The 16,733-nt window shown below is 38.1% G+C and overlaps 1 protein-coding gene across 2 annotated transcripts in view; it reads right to left on the reverse strand.

Moving 5' to 3' along the window:
- The window catches only part of LOC128688373 (uncharacterized), a 292,282-nt gene that overhangs the window by 64,189 nt on the left and 211,360 nt on the right, over positions 1-16,733 (reverse strand). For both annotated transcript variants that reach the window (XM_070086753.1, XM_070086754.1), the window contains one exon: positions 5,714-5,885. In XM_070086753.1, coding sequence (XP_069942854.1) covers positions 5,714-5,885 — 172 coding nt within the window. The remainder of the gene's footprint in view (positions 1-5,713; positions 5,886-16,733) is intronic.

Consider the following 16,733-nt stretch of genomic DNA (forward strand, 5'->3'; position numbering starts at 1 on the left):
ATGAAAATCACCCTGACACAGCTACTGCAAGCCATGTTGGCAACCTGTACAATGACAATGTTATGGCCCATTTTAGGAAAGTCTTAAAGGAACGGGAGGTACAGAGTTCTATGGACAGATTTGTTGTGCGACAGAGGTCCAGTGACTCTCATGCTGGTCCTAGTGGCATTAAAAGAAGAAGGGAAGTAACCCTGGAAAAGGACTTGGTACCTCAAGTCCTAATGCAAGGGGATTCCCCTTCTAAACAATAACTTCCACACTCTCCCCTCCTCCCATCCCATCAATCATCACCAGATCTTCAATAAAGGTAAATGTCATGTATTCTATTCTTAGTAGAGTAGTAATTGTGCATGTTTTCTTCAGTTTGTTTGTATTAAAATTAATATTTCATGTGGTAAAAAAATTTTTTTTTTCATACTTTGGGGTGTCTTGCATGGATTAATTTGATTTCCATTATTTCTTATGGGGAAAATTAATTTGCCTTACGATAATTTCGGCTTACGATGAGCTCTCAGGAATGGATTAATATCGTAAATCAATATTATAATGGATTAATATCGCAAATCAATATTGTAATTAAACACTATAAACTATGCATGGAAACAGACCCCTTATAACATGTCAGTCACACAATGTAAACTTTGCAAAGAAATAAAAATTTGAATTTGAATTTGAATGACTCATTAATATCAAAACTCACCTCTCAGACCCCAGTAGCATCAATTTTGTGCCTTACACTCTGTAAGGACCCCACTTCACTGCTCATTAGGGTTGTTTAATAGTCACAATCTATGTTAGAGGGGAGCCTTTCTGCTTCCTAGTCAGTATTTGAACCATAACAGCCAGGGAAGGTGGAAGAATCCATGGACTCTCCTCTGGGCTGCTAGCACAGAAATGCACCTTTGAACTTGCAAGATGACTGAATATATGAAGGGATGAACTCATCTTCCTGAGCCATCTCAAGCATGGCACATAGTTGTTGAGCCATTGGGTATCCTCCATGTCTGCACAGTAGACACGGTAATGCCACACAGATAGGCTACTGGTAGAAACACTGGCATGGAAGTCTAGCAAACATGGGATCCAAGACCATTCACAAATAAGAGCCAGAATGCCATTGCAGTAAGAAAAGGTAGGCATGCAACTCAGGATTTTCATGTACACACAGGAGATGGAGTAGAAATGAAGGGAATGGAGAGAGTGCCCCTGAATGGAAACTGTTGGATGGTCAGATCAAGTCCTAAGAGAGAGATCAGGCAAAGCTCACAGGAAGAGAGCAAACATTGATCTAAAATGTCTAGGAGCCAGTGGCAACTGAGGCCTATGCAAATGATATTGGTCCTGAATGATGGAGATGCCCGGGAATGAATTATGAAGGCCCTGCAGTAGAGAAGAGAAAGCATAGAAACCAGATGTCTAATTGGTGCAGTCCCCATCCCCAACAGGGAATAAACATTACTAGATAGGGTGGATGCACTGAAACCCCACCAAGAATGAGCTGATTCTTGCATGGTCAGCAGCTGTCCAGGATTTTGGCTACACACAAGCCCTCTTCATCTTTAAGGTTCTTGTTCCTCCGAACCAAATGCTTCAAAAGGCTGGTCCAGGTCACATTCCCAGTAAGCTATACTCAAACAGCATGCATTACCATTAGGTATCTTGGAGAACTACAAAGGATCTCTATCAGATCCTAATGATGATCTCAAAAGCCAGCCTGGCACTGAACCAATGAGGAACCACCAGAAAAAAATAGGCCCATCAAGAAGAGAGAATAGTGATGACAAGTAAATATGACTGATCACTGGAATATAATATTCTGCCAGGCTTCCAGGTGATATCAGTCACAGCTACAGTAGCAAACAATCTTTGAGAAAACTGGTGAGCTTAAGTGTTGTGATGAACCCTGCTGGGGTCTGAGAGATAAGAATAGGCGTTAAAGATTGTTGCTGTAGGTTCGCTGGTCTTGTCCTGGCCCGGGCCTTTTCCAGATGGTGACCTGGCGAGGTGTTAATTAAAGAGGCATGGCATATTCCAGATGTTCCTAGGGCACTTCAGCAGAAAATTAAATTAATAAAATTTAAATTAAAGAAAATGTATTCCTATAATTGGAATTAATTATTTTTTTCTTCTATTTAGAAATTTGAATAAGAGAAATCTCCACAACTCAATTGAAAAAATCTCTCATTTCACTTTATCTGAATAAGAAATTCATTATTTTTATTATTCAGTCTCCTACAATCTGAATATGCCTCAGATGAATGGTTCAGAGAACCGACACGTTGATAAATTAGACACATGTGCAATCTTGGGTATCTTTATTGAAGAAACGTTTTGCCACACAGTGGCTTCATCAGTCCATACGCTTTTCCTTTGTATGGACTGATGAAGCCACTGTGTGGTGAAACGTTTCCTCAATAAAGATACCCAAGAGTTGCACATGTGTCTAATTTATCAAAGATGATTGTAAACATCTAGGTAGTAGGTTGGTAGACAGCAACCACCCAGGGAGGTACTACCGTCCTGCCAAGTGAGTGTAAAACGAAAGCCTGTAATTGTATTACATGATGGCAGGATTGCTGGTGTCCTTTTTTTCTGTTTCATAAACATGCAAGATTTCTGGTACGTCTTGCTACTTCTACTTACACTTAGGTCACACTGCACATACTTTTTTTTTTTTTTCAACAAGTTGGCCGTCTCCCACCGAGGCAGCGTGACCCAAAAAAGAAAGAAAATCCCAAAAAAGAAAATACTTTCATCATCATTCAACACTTTCACCACACTCACATATTATCACTGTTTTTGCAGAGGTGCTCACAATACAACAGTTTAGAAGCATACACATATAAAGATACACAACATATCCCTCCAAACTACCAATATCCCAAACCCCTCCTTTAAAGTGCAGGCATTGTACTTCCCATTTCCAGAACTCAAGTCTGACTATATGAAAATGTACATGTACATGTACAAGTATATATATACATACCCCTCTGGGTTTTCTTCTATTTTCTTTCTAGTTCTTGTTCTTGTCTATTTCCTCTTATCTCCATGTGGAAGTGGAACAGAATTCTTCCTCCGTAAGCCATGTGTGTCATAAGAGGCGACTAAAATGCCGGGAGCAAGGGGCTAGTAACCCCTTCTCCTGTATAAATTACTAAATTTGAAAAGAGAAACTTTTGTTTTTCTTTTTGGGCCACCCTGCCTTGGTGGGATACGGCTGGTATGTTGAAAGAAGAAGATTGTAAACATGTATGCTGTATGTTAAAGATACTTATACAGTGGACCCCCGCATAGCGAACTTAATCCGTGCAAGAGGGCTGGTCGTTATGCGAAATGTTCGCTATGCGAATTAATTTTCCCCATAAGAAATAATGGAAATAAAATTAATCCGTGCAAGACACCCAAAAGTATGAAAAAAAAATTTTTTTACCACAAAAAAATGTTAATTTTAGTACACACAAACTGAAAAAGGCATGCACAATTACATGACACTTACTTTTATTGAAGATCTGGTGATGATTGATGGGATGGGAGGAGGGGAGAGAGAGTGTTAGTGTTTAGAAGGGGAATCCCCTTCCATTAGGACTTGAGGTAGCAAGTCCTTTTCTGGGGTTACTTCCCTTCTTCTTTTAATGCCACTAGGACCAGCTTCAGAGTCACTGGACTTCTTTCGCACAACATATCTGTCCATAGTGGCCTGTACCTCTCGTTCCTTTACGATTTGTCTAAAGTGGTTTACAACAGTGTCATTGTAACAGTCACCAGCACGGCTTGCAATAGCTGTGTGAGGGTGATTTTCATCAAAAAAGGTTTGCACTTCAAGCCATTTTGCACACATTTCCTTAATCTTTGAAGTAGGCAATTCCTTCAATTTCTCTCTCCCCTCCTTTGAACCAGTTTCCCCAGGTCTGGCCTCTTGCTCTTGAAGTTGATCTATCAGCTCATCAGTGGTTAGTTCTTCATTGTCCTCCTCCACCAACTCTTCCACATCCTCCCCACTAACCTCCAACCCCAAGGACTTCCCCAATTCCACAATTGATTCCTCAACTGGTATACTACTCCTCTCAGGGTTAGCCTCAAACCCTTCAAAATCCCTTTTGTCTACACATTCTGGCCACAGTTTCTTCCAAGCAGAGTTCAAGGTTCTCTTAGTCACTCCCTCCCAAGCCTTACCTATAAGGTTTACACAACTGAGGATATTAAAGTGATCCTTCCAAAACTCTTTTAGAGTCAATCCAGTGTCTGTGGTCACTTCAAAGCACTTTTGAAACAGAGCTTTTGTGTACAGTTTCTTGAAGTTGGAAATGACCTGCTGGTCCATGGGCTGCAGGAGAGGAGTGGTATTAGGAGGCAAAAACTTCACCTTAATGAAGCTCATGTCCCCATAAAGTCGCTCTGCCACGTCTGTAGGATGACCAGGGGCATTGTCTAACACCAGGAGGCACTTAAGGTCTAATTTCTTTTCAGTTAGGTAATCTTTCACATTGGGGGCAAATGCATGGTGTAACCAGTTATAGAAAAATTCCCTAGTGACCCATGCCTTACTGTTTGCCCTCCACAGCACACACAAATTATCCTTGAGGACATTCTTTTGCCTGAACGCTCTGGGAGTTTCAGAGTGATACACTAATAAAGGCTTAACTTTGCAATCACCACTAGCATTGGCACACATCAACAAAGTAAGCCTGTCTTTCATAGGCTTATGTCCTGGGAGTGCCTTTTCCTCCTGAGTAATGTAGGTCCTGCTTGGCATTTTCTTCCAGAACAGGCCTGTTTCATCACAATTAAACACTTGTTCAGGTTCCAGTCCTTCAGTTTCTATGTACTCCTTGAATTCATGCACATATTTTTCAGCCGCTTTGTGGTCCGAACTGGCAGCCTCACCATGCCGTATCACACTATGGATGCCACTACGCTTCTTAAATCTCTCAAACCAACCTTTGCTGGCCTTAAATTCACTCACATCATCACTAGTTGCAGGCATTTTTTTAATTAAATCGTCATGCAACTTCCTAGCCTTTTCACATATGATCGCTTGAGAGACGCTATCTCCTGCTAGCTGTTTTTCATTTATCCACACCAATAACAGTCTCTCAACATCTTCCATCACTTGCGATCTTTGTTTCGAAAACACAGTTAAACCTTTGGCAACAACAGCTTCCTTGATTGCCGTTTTCTTGCCCACAATAGAAGCGATGGTTGATTTTGGTTTCTTGTACAACCTGACCAGGTCGGTGATACGTACTCCACTTTCATACTTATCAATGATCTCTTTCTTAATTTCAATGGGTATTCTTACCCTTTGAGGTGTAGGGTTGGCACTAGAAGCTTTCTTGGGGCCCATGGTCACTTATTTTCCACAAACAGCACCGAAAACACTGTAATAATACGAAATATTCCGAGTGTATGCTTGAATGTTACCACGGAGGCTAGCTGGTAAACAATGGGACGGGCGGCACATGTGAGGCTGGCTGAGGGCCCACATTGGACGCGTCTCGGACGAAGTTCGCTGAGCGGGTTTTTGTCCACTATGCGGGGCAAAATTTTAGCGAACAAAGCGTTCACTATGCGGATTGTTCGCTATGCAAGGCGTTCGCTATGCGGGGGTCCACTGTAATATTAATTGCATATTTTATACACAGATGGGAAATACTGTACCCACAGAGAATAAAAATATTCAGGCAGTACTGTAGTGTATGTATACTGTACTCACAATGGCCAAAGCATCTGGATGCTTAGGCAAATGAGTCATGAGAGTTTCTTCCCACTCTGGGTTCAATGTCTTCTTTTTGACTCTTGTCCTATATTTAACTTCTCCACTAACTTTCACCACACAGTATGGATCACTGTAGCCATTTAGATCTTTAGCCACTAGATCACGTGCCCTGGAAGAAAGAATTTATTTAATTATTTATTTATTTATTAATTTGAACATGATACATAGAAGTACAAAGAAATACAGTGGTTAAGTGTAACATGCCAAAGCCCTTTGTATGCAGAGCATTATGGGCAGGCTTAAAATTAACTTAAGATTAACTAAGCAATGATATATTCAGTGGTAAACATTGTTGTAAACAGATAACAATTAAGCACAAATGAGTATTTCAAAGACAGGTCACATGGTCATTTACTGTGTTGGTGTGCATTCAGTAGAATGGAGTATTCTGTTAGGTAATGTAATTAAAAATAACAAAGTTTGATTGGGTCACAGGTTAAACATTTATGAGAAACAATTATTCAGTATTTATTTAGTTGTGGGTGAGTAAGTGATTTTTAAGAAGAGACTTGAATTTATAAGCAGACAGTGTTTCTTTTATATTCACAGGTAATGAATTCCAGATTTTTGGGTCTTTTATGTGCATTGAGTTTTTGCATAGTGTGAGATGGACACGAGGAACATCAAAGATTGATCTGTGCCTTGTGTTATGGACATGTGTTCTGTTGAGGTTGGTAAGGAGACATTTGGGGGGGAGGGTTTATATCTGAGTTAAGTGTTCTATGTATATAGTAGGTACAATAATAAGTATGGATGTTTTGTATGGTGAGTAGGTTTAGAGTTTCGAATATTGGTGGAGTGTGCTGCCTGTAGTGGGAATTTGTTATCATTCTGACTGCAGCCTTTTGTTGGGTAATTAATGGTCTGAGATGGTTTATTGTTGTTGAGCCCCATGCACAAATTCCATAGGTGAGATAGGGGTAAATAAGTGAGTGATATAGGGCCAGGAGGCTGACTGTGGAACATAGTACCTTATCTTCGATAGTATTCCTACGGTCTTGGAAATTTTCTTGGAAATTTGTTGTATATGTGTTTGAAATTTGAGTCTATTATCAAGGCGGATTCCTAAGAATTTTCCCTCTGTGAGCTTTGTGATAGGTGATCCGTTTATCATTATGTTAAGAGGGACATCTGTAGCTCTGTTACCAAACTGAATGAAGTAGGTTTTGTCAATGTTGAGTAAGTTTGTTAGTCCTCATCCAGGTAGATATTTTCTGTAATTCGTTATTCACAGTATTGGCTAGCATGGCTGGGCTCGGGTGAGAGAAGACATATGTAGTGTCATCTGCAAATAGTGTGGGTTTGAGTAGTTGCGATGCATTTGGTAGGTCATTTATGTAAACGAGAAAGAGAAGAGGGCCAAGGACATTTCCTTGTGGGACACCAACTGTAATTGGCTATGCGGAAGAGTTTGCTCCATTTGTGTATACATACTGGCTTCTGTTGCTGAGGTATGACTTTAGGTAGTTGAGGGAGTGCCCTCTTATACCATAGTGCAACAATTTTATGTGGAGCAAATCATGGTCAACTGAATCAAAAGCTTTACGTAAATCAATGAAGATCCCCAGTGGGACTTCTTTTTTCTCTAGTGCAGTGTATATTTGTTCTAGCATGTGTATAATAGCATCACTCATATTTTTATTAGGTCTGAACCCAAACTGACAGGGGTTGAGTATGTTGTGGGAGATGAGGTAGGAATAGATTCGCTTATGAATTAATTTTTCAAAGATTTTAGAGGGGGTGTAAATTGGATATTGGCCTCTAGTTATTCAAGTCTGTTTGGTCTCCTCTTTTATGGATCGGGGTGACCCTCACTATTTTGAGAACTGAAGGGAAGGTAGAGGATTCAATGGATTTGTTAAAGAGTGTTGCAATGATTGGTGACAGCACTTGTGACGCTTTTTTGTATATAAAGGGTGATAAGGTATTTAAATCTCCTGTCTTGTTTTTTTGTGTGTTGATAATAAGGGAGACTTCTGTTGGGTTAGTCGGAGCTAGGAACAGTGTGTTCGGGTAGTTGCCAGTGAGGTAGTCATCGGGTGGGGTATTTGAGCTTGGGATTTCATTGGCAAGGTTATTTTCCTATGGTGGAGAAGAAATCATTGAGTCTGTTTGCTGTTTCAGTTGGTGGGAGTTGGGGTTCATCTGGTTTTGTTAGTTCAATTGCACTATTTCGTGATATCTTTTTTGTTCCTAGAATTTCTGATAGGGTTTTCCAGGTCTTTTTTATATCACCTTTTAAGTTGGATAATCTGTTCTCATAATACAATTTTTTAGCCCTTCTTATCAGGCTGGTTAGGATTGACGAGTAACGTTTTGTTGGTCTCTGGTTATGTGACCCATTCTGTACTGTTTTTCATATAGGTGCTTTGTATTTATGGATTTGAGGATGCTGGGTGTTAGCCAGGGACTAACCTTTAAACTATGTCTAATGTACTAGCATGCAACTGATGACTGTGTCCAACATACTACTGTAGTATGCAACTGATGACTGTGTCCAACATACTAGTACACACAATTTTTCATTCCTTCAATTCTTCTTCCTGCCAATATTTTTGACCTCGTCACAAGTCTTTGGGTACACTTATTCTATAATCTATTCATACATTTAAAATCTAAGGCCACAAACTGCATCACAGTTAACTACACAGGTAATGGCTGTGTGTCTGATACTCTAGCATGCCTAACGCCAGGCCACCATCTGGAGAAGACCCGGGCCGGAAGTACCGGCAAATCACCAATGAATGAATGAATAGCATGCCTAACACAAGTAAACAATAAAACCAGAAGCTGTTGTTGTACCACCAGCTTCCCTACCAACCAGCAGGGTGTGGAAGTGGCAAGAAAATGACTTATTCACACCAAATTTATTACAGTTTCATGATACTAACAGTGGAATTCAGCCACAAAGCATACTAAGTAGATTTAATCCAAGATAACCCAGTAAAATCAAACAATGATAACGATAATGCTTTATTCCTGTGAGTATACAGATAGCATAGATACATGGGTAGATACACGAGTAAAGTAGTAGGCACAAAGAAAGTCATTATTTTTTGTTTTAACATGTCAGCCGCTTCCCACCATCATACATACATAGTCACTGTCTTTGCAGAGGTACTCAGATGCAACAGCCAATATCCCAAACCTCTCCTTTAAAGTGCAGGCATTGTACTTTTTGTTTTTAACCACTAACCAACTAATCATAAGGCTAACAAACTACTTAAGAAGTAGACATAGCATGTGTTGGTCTTCTTTTGTAGTAAAATACAATGATACATTCAACAAGAAAGGTAGCCAATGACAAAGGGTCAATTACAAAACATTTACATATTATTTAAACAGGTTCAATGATGTTCATTATGATGGCCTGACTGAAAAGATAGTGAAATTACAGCATGTTACGTAAATTACCATACAAATCTAATGGAACAATACATGTTACCAATTACGTATATACGGGATTTGAAGGCAGGGTGGAAGAAGAACAGAGACATAAGTGGATAAGGATATGCATTGTTTGACTAGCGAATTGTTGTTTGGATTACATTATGATGAGATGAAATGCATTTTAACAATAGCTTGAAGCCATTGGCAGATAAGGGACCTTGAGAGTCTTCATGCAGAGTTCCAGATTTTAGGACCTTTTATGTACATTGAGTTTTTACACAGGCTGAGTTGGACTCAGAATACTGAAGAGGTTTTTGTGCCTTGTGTTACATCTGTGAGTTCTCTTACAGCAATCAAGGAACAGTTTCAGAGGGTTTATACAGGAAATGATTGTCCTATATATATAGTAAACACAGTACTATGAGTGCATGCTCTGTATATTGAGCATATTTAACCTCTTGAAGAGTGGGGGAGTGTGCTGTCTAGCACTGGATTGAGTAATCATTCGTGCAGTAACTTTTTGCAGAGTTATTATTGGTTTTAGATAATCTGACAGTAGATCTCAGGCACAAATATCATAGGTAAGGAAGGGATAGATTAGTGAGTAGTGCATAATTTAAATAGTGTTGCTTGAGGTATAGTGTAATGTATCTTGGAGAGGATGCCTACTGCTTTGGAGACCTTACTTATATGCTGGATTTTTTTTTTTTTTTTAACAAGCTGGCCATCTCCCACCGAGGCAGGGTGACCTAAAAAGAAAGAAAATCCCCAAAAAGAAAATACGTACTTTCATCACCATTCAACACTTTCACCTCACTCATACATAATCACTGTTTTTGCAGAGGTACCAAGAACACAACAGTTTAGAAGCATATACATATCAAGATATACAACATATCCCTCCATGCCAATATCTGAAACCCCCTCCTTTAAAGTGCAGGCATTGTACTTCCCATTTCCAGTAACAGTCCAGGTGCAGACCTAAGAAATTTCCCCTCAGTTTGTCTTTCAATGGGAGAATCATTAATCATTATATATAGCTAGACACTGTAGCTCTGTTCCCAAACACCATGTAGAATGTTTTGTCAATATTAAGAGTGAGTTTATTGGCAGTCATCCATGTAGACATTTTAAGAGCTCCTCATTGACAGTGTTATTGAGAGAAGTCAGATTTAAGTGACAGACAACAAAAGTTGTGTTGTCTGCAAACAGGATAGGTTCAAAATGAGATGAGATACATTGGGGCAATTGTTAATGTATATGAGGAAGAGCAAGGGACCAAGAATAATGCCCTGAGGCACCCCTACGGCTAACCAGTTTCCCCGAATCCCTACCTCAGGAATGTTAACCTAACAGACAGAGGAAGGTGTGAATATTTTATAAGATGAGTAAGTTAAGATTTGAATAATAGGGGTGGGTGTTGTCTGGAACCTGACTGGGTGATTATTCTAACAGCTGATTTTTGTTGGGTAGCAATAGGTTTTAGGTGATTTGCTATTGTAGATCCCCAAGAACAGATGCCATAATTAAGGTAAAGATAGATTAGTGCATAGAACAGAATTAGTAATGTTGTCTGAGGAACATAGTATATTTCTGATAGAAGATTTGGATGACTTTTACTGAAGCAATCTTCTTTACTTCAAAGTTTTTTGAAATAGTAGAATTAACCCTTTAAGAGTCCATCCCATAGTTCTACAGCTTTTTTCAAATTCAAATTCAAAGTTTATTCTCTATAAAGATTACAATGTCGAATTTACAGAATTTGGTTGTTGTGTGGTTTACATGTAGTTAAATAATGATTACAGAGTGTACCACTAGAACGCCTAGCATGGCTAGGCATTACGGGCAGACTTAGTTTAATTCTTTATTTTAAAATATTACAAATTATGAGGTAAGTTGGTATTATGGATAAGTGACTAAATACTAGTTTGTGAGTTTAGCAATGTGAATGCTTTTGTTTTGGCACAGTACATAGTTTCAGTATTGGAGTATCATAGGATTCATTATTTTAAGATTGAGATTAATATTTCTGTTTATGGTCAAATGGGTGAGTGAGTGTAAGTGTGAACCACCAGGTGGTATTCGTGTAGTTAGTTGATGGGGTTTATCAGGGAGATAAGATGTTTTCTAATGGTAGTTTTCAAGGTGATGAATGTGTCTGCTGTTCTAGAGTTCTCAGGTAGGGTGTTCCAGATTTTAGGGCCTTTGACATACATTGAATTTTTGTAAAGGTTTAGTCGGACATGGGGAATGTCGTAGAGATGTTTGTGTCTGGTGTTATGCCTGTGGGTTCTGTCACAACTATCAAGAAAGCGTTTTAGGTCAAGGTTGATATTGGAGTTTAAGGTCCTGTAGATGTAGATTGCCCAGTAGTAAGTGTGAATGTACTGAACAGGGAGTAAGTTTAGATCTATGAAGAGTGGGGGGGTGTGTTGCCAGGGATGGGATTTAGTGATTATTCTTACTGCAGCTTTTTGTTGGGTTATTATTGGCTTTAGGTGTGTTGCTGCAGTTGATCCCCAAGCACAAATAGCATAGGTGAGGTATGGATAAATAAGTGAGTGGTATAGTGTGAGAAGGGCATTTTGCGGAACGTAGTATCATATCTTGGAGAGGATCCCAACTGTTTTGGATACTTTTTTGGTTATGTGTTGGATATGGGTGCTGAAATTCAGGTTGTTGTCAAGGTATAGGCCTAGGAATTTGCCCTCATTATATCTGGTAATTAGAGTGTTGTCGATCTTAATGTTAATTTGTGCATCTCCTGCTCTGCTACCAAACATAATATAGTAGGTTTTGTCAGTGTTAAGCGTAAGTTTATTGGCTGTCATCCAAGTCAATATTTTGATCAGCTCCTCGTTAACAATGGTGTTGAGGGTGGCAAGATTAGGGTGAGAGATGACATAAGTCGTGTCGTCAGCAAAGAGAATGGGTTTCAGGTGTTGGGATACGTTTGGAAGATCATTGATGTATATGAGCTAGAGCAGGGGACCAAGGACACTTCCCTGCGGAACTCCAGTATCAAGTGGCTGTGTTGTTGATGCTGTGTCTTTAATGGTAACATACTGATACCTATTAGTAAGGTAAGATTTGAAATAAGCAAGCACATGGCCTCTTATACCGTAATGGTCAAGTTTGTGGAGTAGGATGTCGTGGTCTACTGTGTCAAAAGCTTTTCTTAGGTCAATAAAAATTCCTAGTGGATATTCCTTATTTTCCAATGCTGTGTAAAGCAGATCTAGCATTTTTATGATTGCATCGTTAGTGCTTTTATTTTTCCTAAATCCAAACTGGCAGGGGTTATGTTTTGTGCTGTTATAAATGAATATAGTCTCCTGTGCACGAGTTTCTCAGAGATTTTGGATAGCAATGGTAAGTTTGATATTGGCCTATAGTTGTTTAAGTCTGTAGGGTCACCACCTTTATGTATTGGTGTAACCCTTGCCATCTTGAGTAGTTTCGGGAAGGTGCTAGTTTCTAGTGACTTGTTAAAAAGTAATGAAATAGCATGCGAAAGGATATGGGCAGCTCGCTTGTACAGTAATGGTGGGACATTAGACAGATTCCCTGAGTTGTTTTTAAGTGACTTTATAATCTCGGTGACTTCCGAGGGCTCAGTTGGTGCAAGATAGAAGGAATTTGGGAAATTCCCATCTAGGTAGTCCCCGGCATGGGCATTAGTATGTGGGATTTTATTGGCGAGATTAGATCTTATGGTTGAGAAGAAGTCGTTTATCTTGTTAGCTGTGTCAGTGGGATGTAGTGGTGTTTCATTAGGTTTAGTTAGGACAATATTCTTGGTTTTTTTCAGTTTGTGGGTCCCTAGAATCTGAGAGAGTGTTTTCCAGGTCTTTTTTATATCTCCTCTAGTGTCTGTGAATCTACTGGAGTAGTATAGTTGTTTGGCTTTCTTTATTACTTTGGTGAGAACTGATGAATAGTGTTTAAGAATATCTTTGTGTATTAAGCCCTGTCTATATTGCTTTTCATATTGGTGTTTCTTGTCAATGGATTTCAGAATGGTGCTGGTTAGCCATGGGCAACCAAGCCGTTTGTTTGTGATCTGTTTCGTTTTTATAGGACAATGTTTGTTGTATAGTCTAAGTAATTTGTTAAGAAAAATGTCTGTCCAGTCATCAATACCATTGGCCTTGGAGAATTCTGTAGGCCAGTCAACAATCTCTAGGTCAGTTGTGAACTTCCTTATTGAGGCCTCGTCATGGAGTCTAAATGAGACTTTGTTGTATTCAAGTGGTGGTTTATTAATGTTTGTCAGGAGGAAGGTAGGGTAGTGGTCTGTAGTGCTATCTGTGATTATCCCTGATTTAAGGGGGGCTAGTATATTGGTCCATATGTGGTCTATTATGGTTGCACTTGTCTCAGTGAGCCTGGTTGGTTTAGTTATTGTTGGTATGAGAAGTGTGTTGTTCATATTGTTGATGAAATCAGTTACAGGCTGATCATCTAGTAAGCCAAGGTTGATGTTGAAGTCTCCAGCTAAGAGAAGGTGGTGCTTATTCATTTGTCTGTTTGTTATTAGTGACTTTAATTTCTCACTGAAATTTGGATGTTTGTGTGAGGTATCCGGTAAATGGCACCGATTGTTATAGGTGTCTTAAGGTTTTTTATAGTAAAATTAGCAAAAATGTATTCCCCATATTCACCACTAAAGCAAGTGGCGCTAATACAAGATAATTGGTTAGAGTAATAGATTGCAATACCACCCCCAACTTGGTTTGGTCTGCAGTTGTGAATTGCAGTGTATCCTGGTAGAGGGTAGATATCTATTGTGTCCTGCTTAAGCCAGGTCTCAGTAAGAATAATGCAGGAGAAGGGTGTCTTTAGTGATTCAAGGAGTGCCAGGAGGTCATCATAGTGTTTGCTTAAGGACCTGATGTTGTAGTTAAGTACTGATAGGCTTTTAGCATTGTTTAGGATAGTGCTGGCATGTGATGCTGTGTAATAAAGGCAGTTACTTTCCAATAGGTTTTGATTGGGTGTCAGATTATGGAGGTTTAGATCAGGGTCAACGTGATCAATCATCTTCTAGGTTTAAATTATGGTTATTTATATCCTGAGTTATGTGTTGAGTTCTAGTACTGATATCTGTAGTGGTGGGAAGCTTGGATAAGTATATAGCTAGAGTATTTTGGTCATATAGAGTATAGTCACTACTACACATAATGAAGTTGATGTTGTCTATGTGTTGTGCTGGAATGAACTAAAGTACAACTAGGTATAAAGTAGTAATATAAAAATACAAATTTAAAATAGAACAAGACTCTCACTTGTAATTGCACTAAGGTCTAATATAATGACTTTTGTGGAGTCTATGTTTTGAGCTAGAATGAGCTATAGTACAACTAGATTTAATCTAGTAATATAAAAATACAAATTAAAAATAGCACCAGTCTCTCACTAGTAATTGCAATATGGTCTAATATAATGAATGGTATTGACTATAGTACAACTGAGTTTAATCTAATAATATAAAAAAGGCACAAGACTCTCAATTGTAATTGCACTAAGGTGTTATATAAGTTGTTTACAAGAATTAGAGTATAACTAGATTTAAATTGACAAGATAAAATATACAAGTTAAGATAGCAAAAGAATAAAAAAAAAAGTAGAAAAAAAAAAAGATATACGAGGTAGTTGGTACTAGTTAGCAAAAGATAGTTAAGGGCCTTGAACAATAATATAATTGAAATATACACTAATTGCACACACAATATAGTCACTAAGATATGAAAACAATCTTAGAATAGGACTTATAATGTAAACTTATAATATAAAAATACAAATTGAAATGGTACTTCCAATTGCACTAGAGTCTGGTATAGGTTGTTGACAAGACCAAGAGTATAACTAGATTTAAATTGACAAAATAAAATTCACAAATTAAAGTACCAAAAGAATAATAAGTAAAAAATAACAATGGCAATGTCTTGGTTATAATATGATAGTAAGATGGTAGACAGGTACACAGGTACAAAGGATAATACATGTATAAAGGTTGGAGTTGAATATACAAACTTGAAAATTTGGCAACAAAATGTTATGGGAAGTATAAAATAATGTTTAATGTACAAAAGTAAAATTGACTGGTAGTAAATATGGTGTTTAATAAAATTTTAGTAAGTAATAATGATTACAAAAAAAGTGAAAAAGTAATGTTTATTTCATTCAATATTGCACTGGTAGTTATACTAGAGGTTATATGGCAGTACAAGGTAATTAAGAGTACTCTAAGATAGTAAATGTGGTATTAAAACAGGTAAAGGTAATTAGACAAGTAATGGTTATTAAATGTCAAAAATGTTAAGAGTAAATTGAAATTATAGTAAAAATGATAATTATTAATTTTAGTAAGTAATATCAATTGATAGTATTTAAAAAAATATGAGGTAGTAATATGGACAGAGAAAGTATCAATTCAGCTAATGTTTAAGCAAACAATAGTAAATAAGAAAATTACATAAGGTGACTTATGCTTACTAGTAAAATCACAAAATGAGGTAGTTGATTATTTAATTACTAAGAGATTGTACAATGAAATTTGAACAATAATGGAGCAAAACATACACTACACTACGTAGGCTTTTAAGTTGGACATTGTTTAGTTATTCTCTGTAAGATTAGTATCCCTGAGAAATCGTGATAGATCATTCTCGTTCGTGATTGTGTACAGTTGACCTACATTTGTTTTCCTAACAAGAATTTTCCCATCCCGTGTGAAGCATTGGTGTATTGTGTCGTTATTCTCCCGCTTAAGTTTTCTGACTCTATACAGGAGGTTCTGACGTTTTTTGGTAAGACACTCGTTTATGTATACCTCTTTCTTTACTTTAATAGATGCAATAATTAAGTCTTTTTTCCTGTCATGTGAGTGGAATCTAAGCATAACACTTTTTCTACCATGGGATCCTAGTAACCTGGCTTCTTTTATTTCAGACTCTGGTACAATAACACTTGTTTGGTCCTTTATGATCTGCAGAGTAATTTCTTTACTGTTTGTTTGGTTCATATCACTGGGAAAAAGTGGACTGTTAACTATTACTGCGTCCGATAGTTTATCTTGTTCAGTTTTATCTTCTTGGAGAGCAAAGTAGTCGCTGAACTGGTTATCTAAGTTGTTCTTCCATTCTTTTACTGCTTCTTCAACCTTTGTATTAAGAGATATTATTTGTTGGGTATGGCTATCTATGACTGTCTGGATGGTCTTGTCACAGTTAGTCATTCCTGGTGTTGATAACTTTTGTTCAAGACTGAGGATTTTGTTCTCGAGTTGTGTCATCCTGGTGTCTTGTTTTGTTAGCGTCTCTCGAAGATTCATATTTTCAATAACTAAGTTGGAGATGCATGTCTTTAGGGTATCTGGGCCAGGGTCCAAGTTGTAGTACTACACCATGAGCTCAGCTCACTCAGACAAGCTGTGAGCAGTAAATATGGGCTTAGATATGAGAGAATGCATCTGTGTGGTAAGTGTGCACCATATAAATCAAATCCTGCAGCACACAGTGTATAATGAGAAAAAACTGCGATCATATTTTTGGATGAAAACTGA

This window comes from Cherax quadricarinatus, chromosome 19, assembly GCF_038502225.1.
Source record: "Cherax quadricarinatus isolate ZL_2023a chromosome 19, ASM3850222v1, whole genome shotgun sequence".
NCBI classification, from domain to species: domain Eukaryota; kingdom Metazoa; phylum Arthropoda; class Malacostraca; order Decapoda; family Parastacidae; genus Cherax; species Cherax quadricarinatus.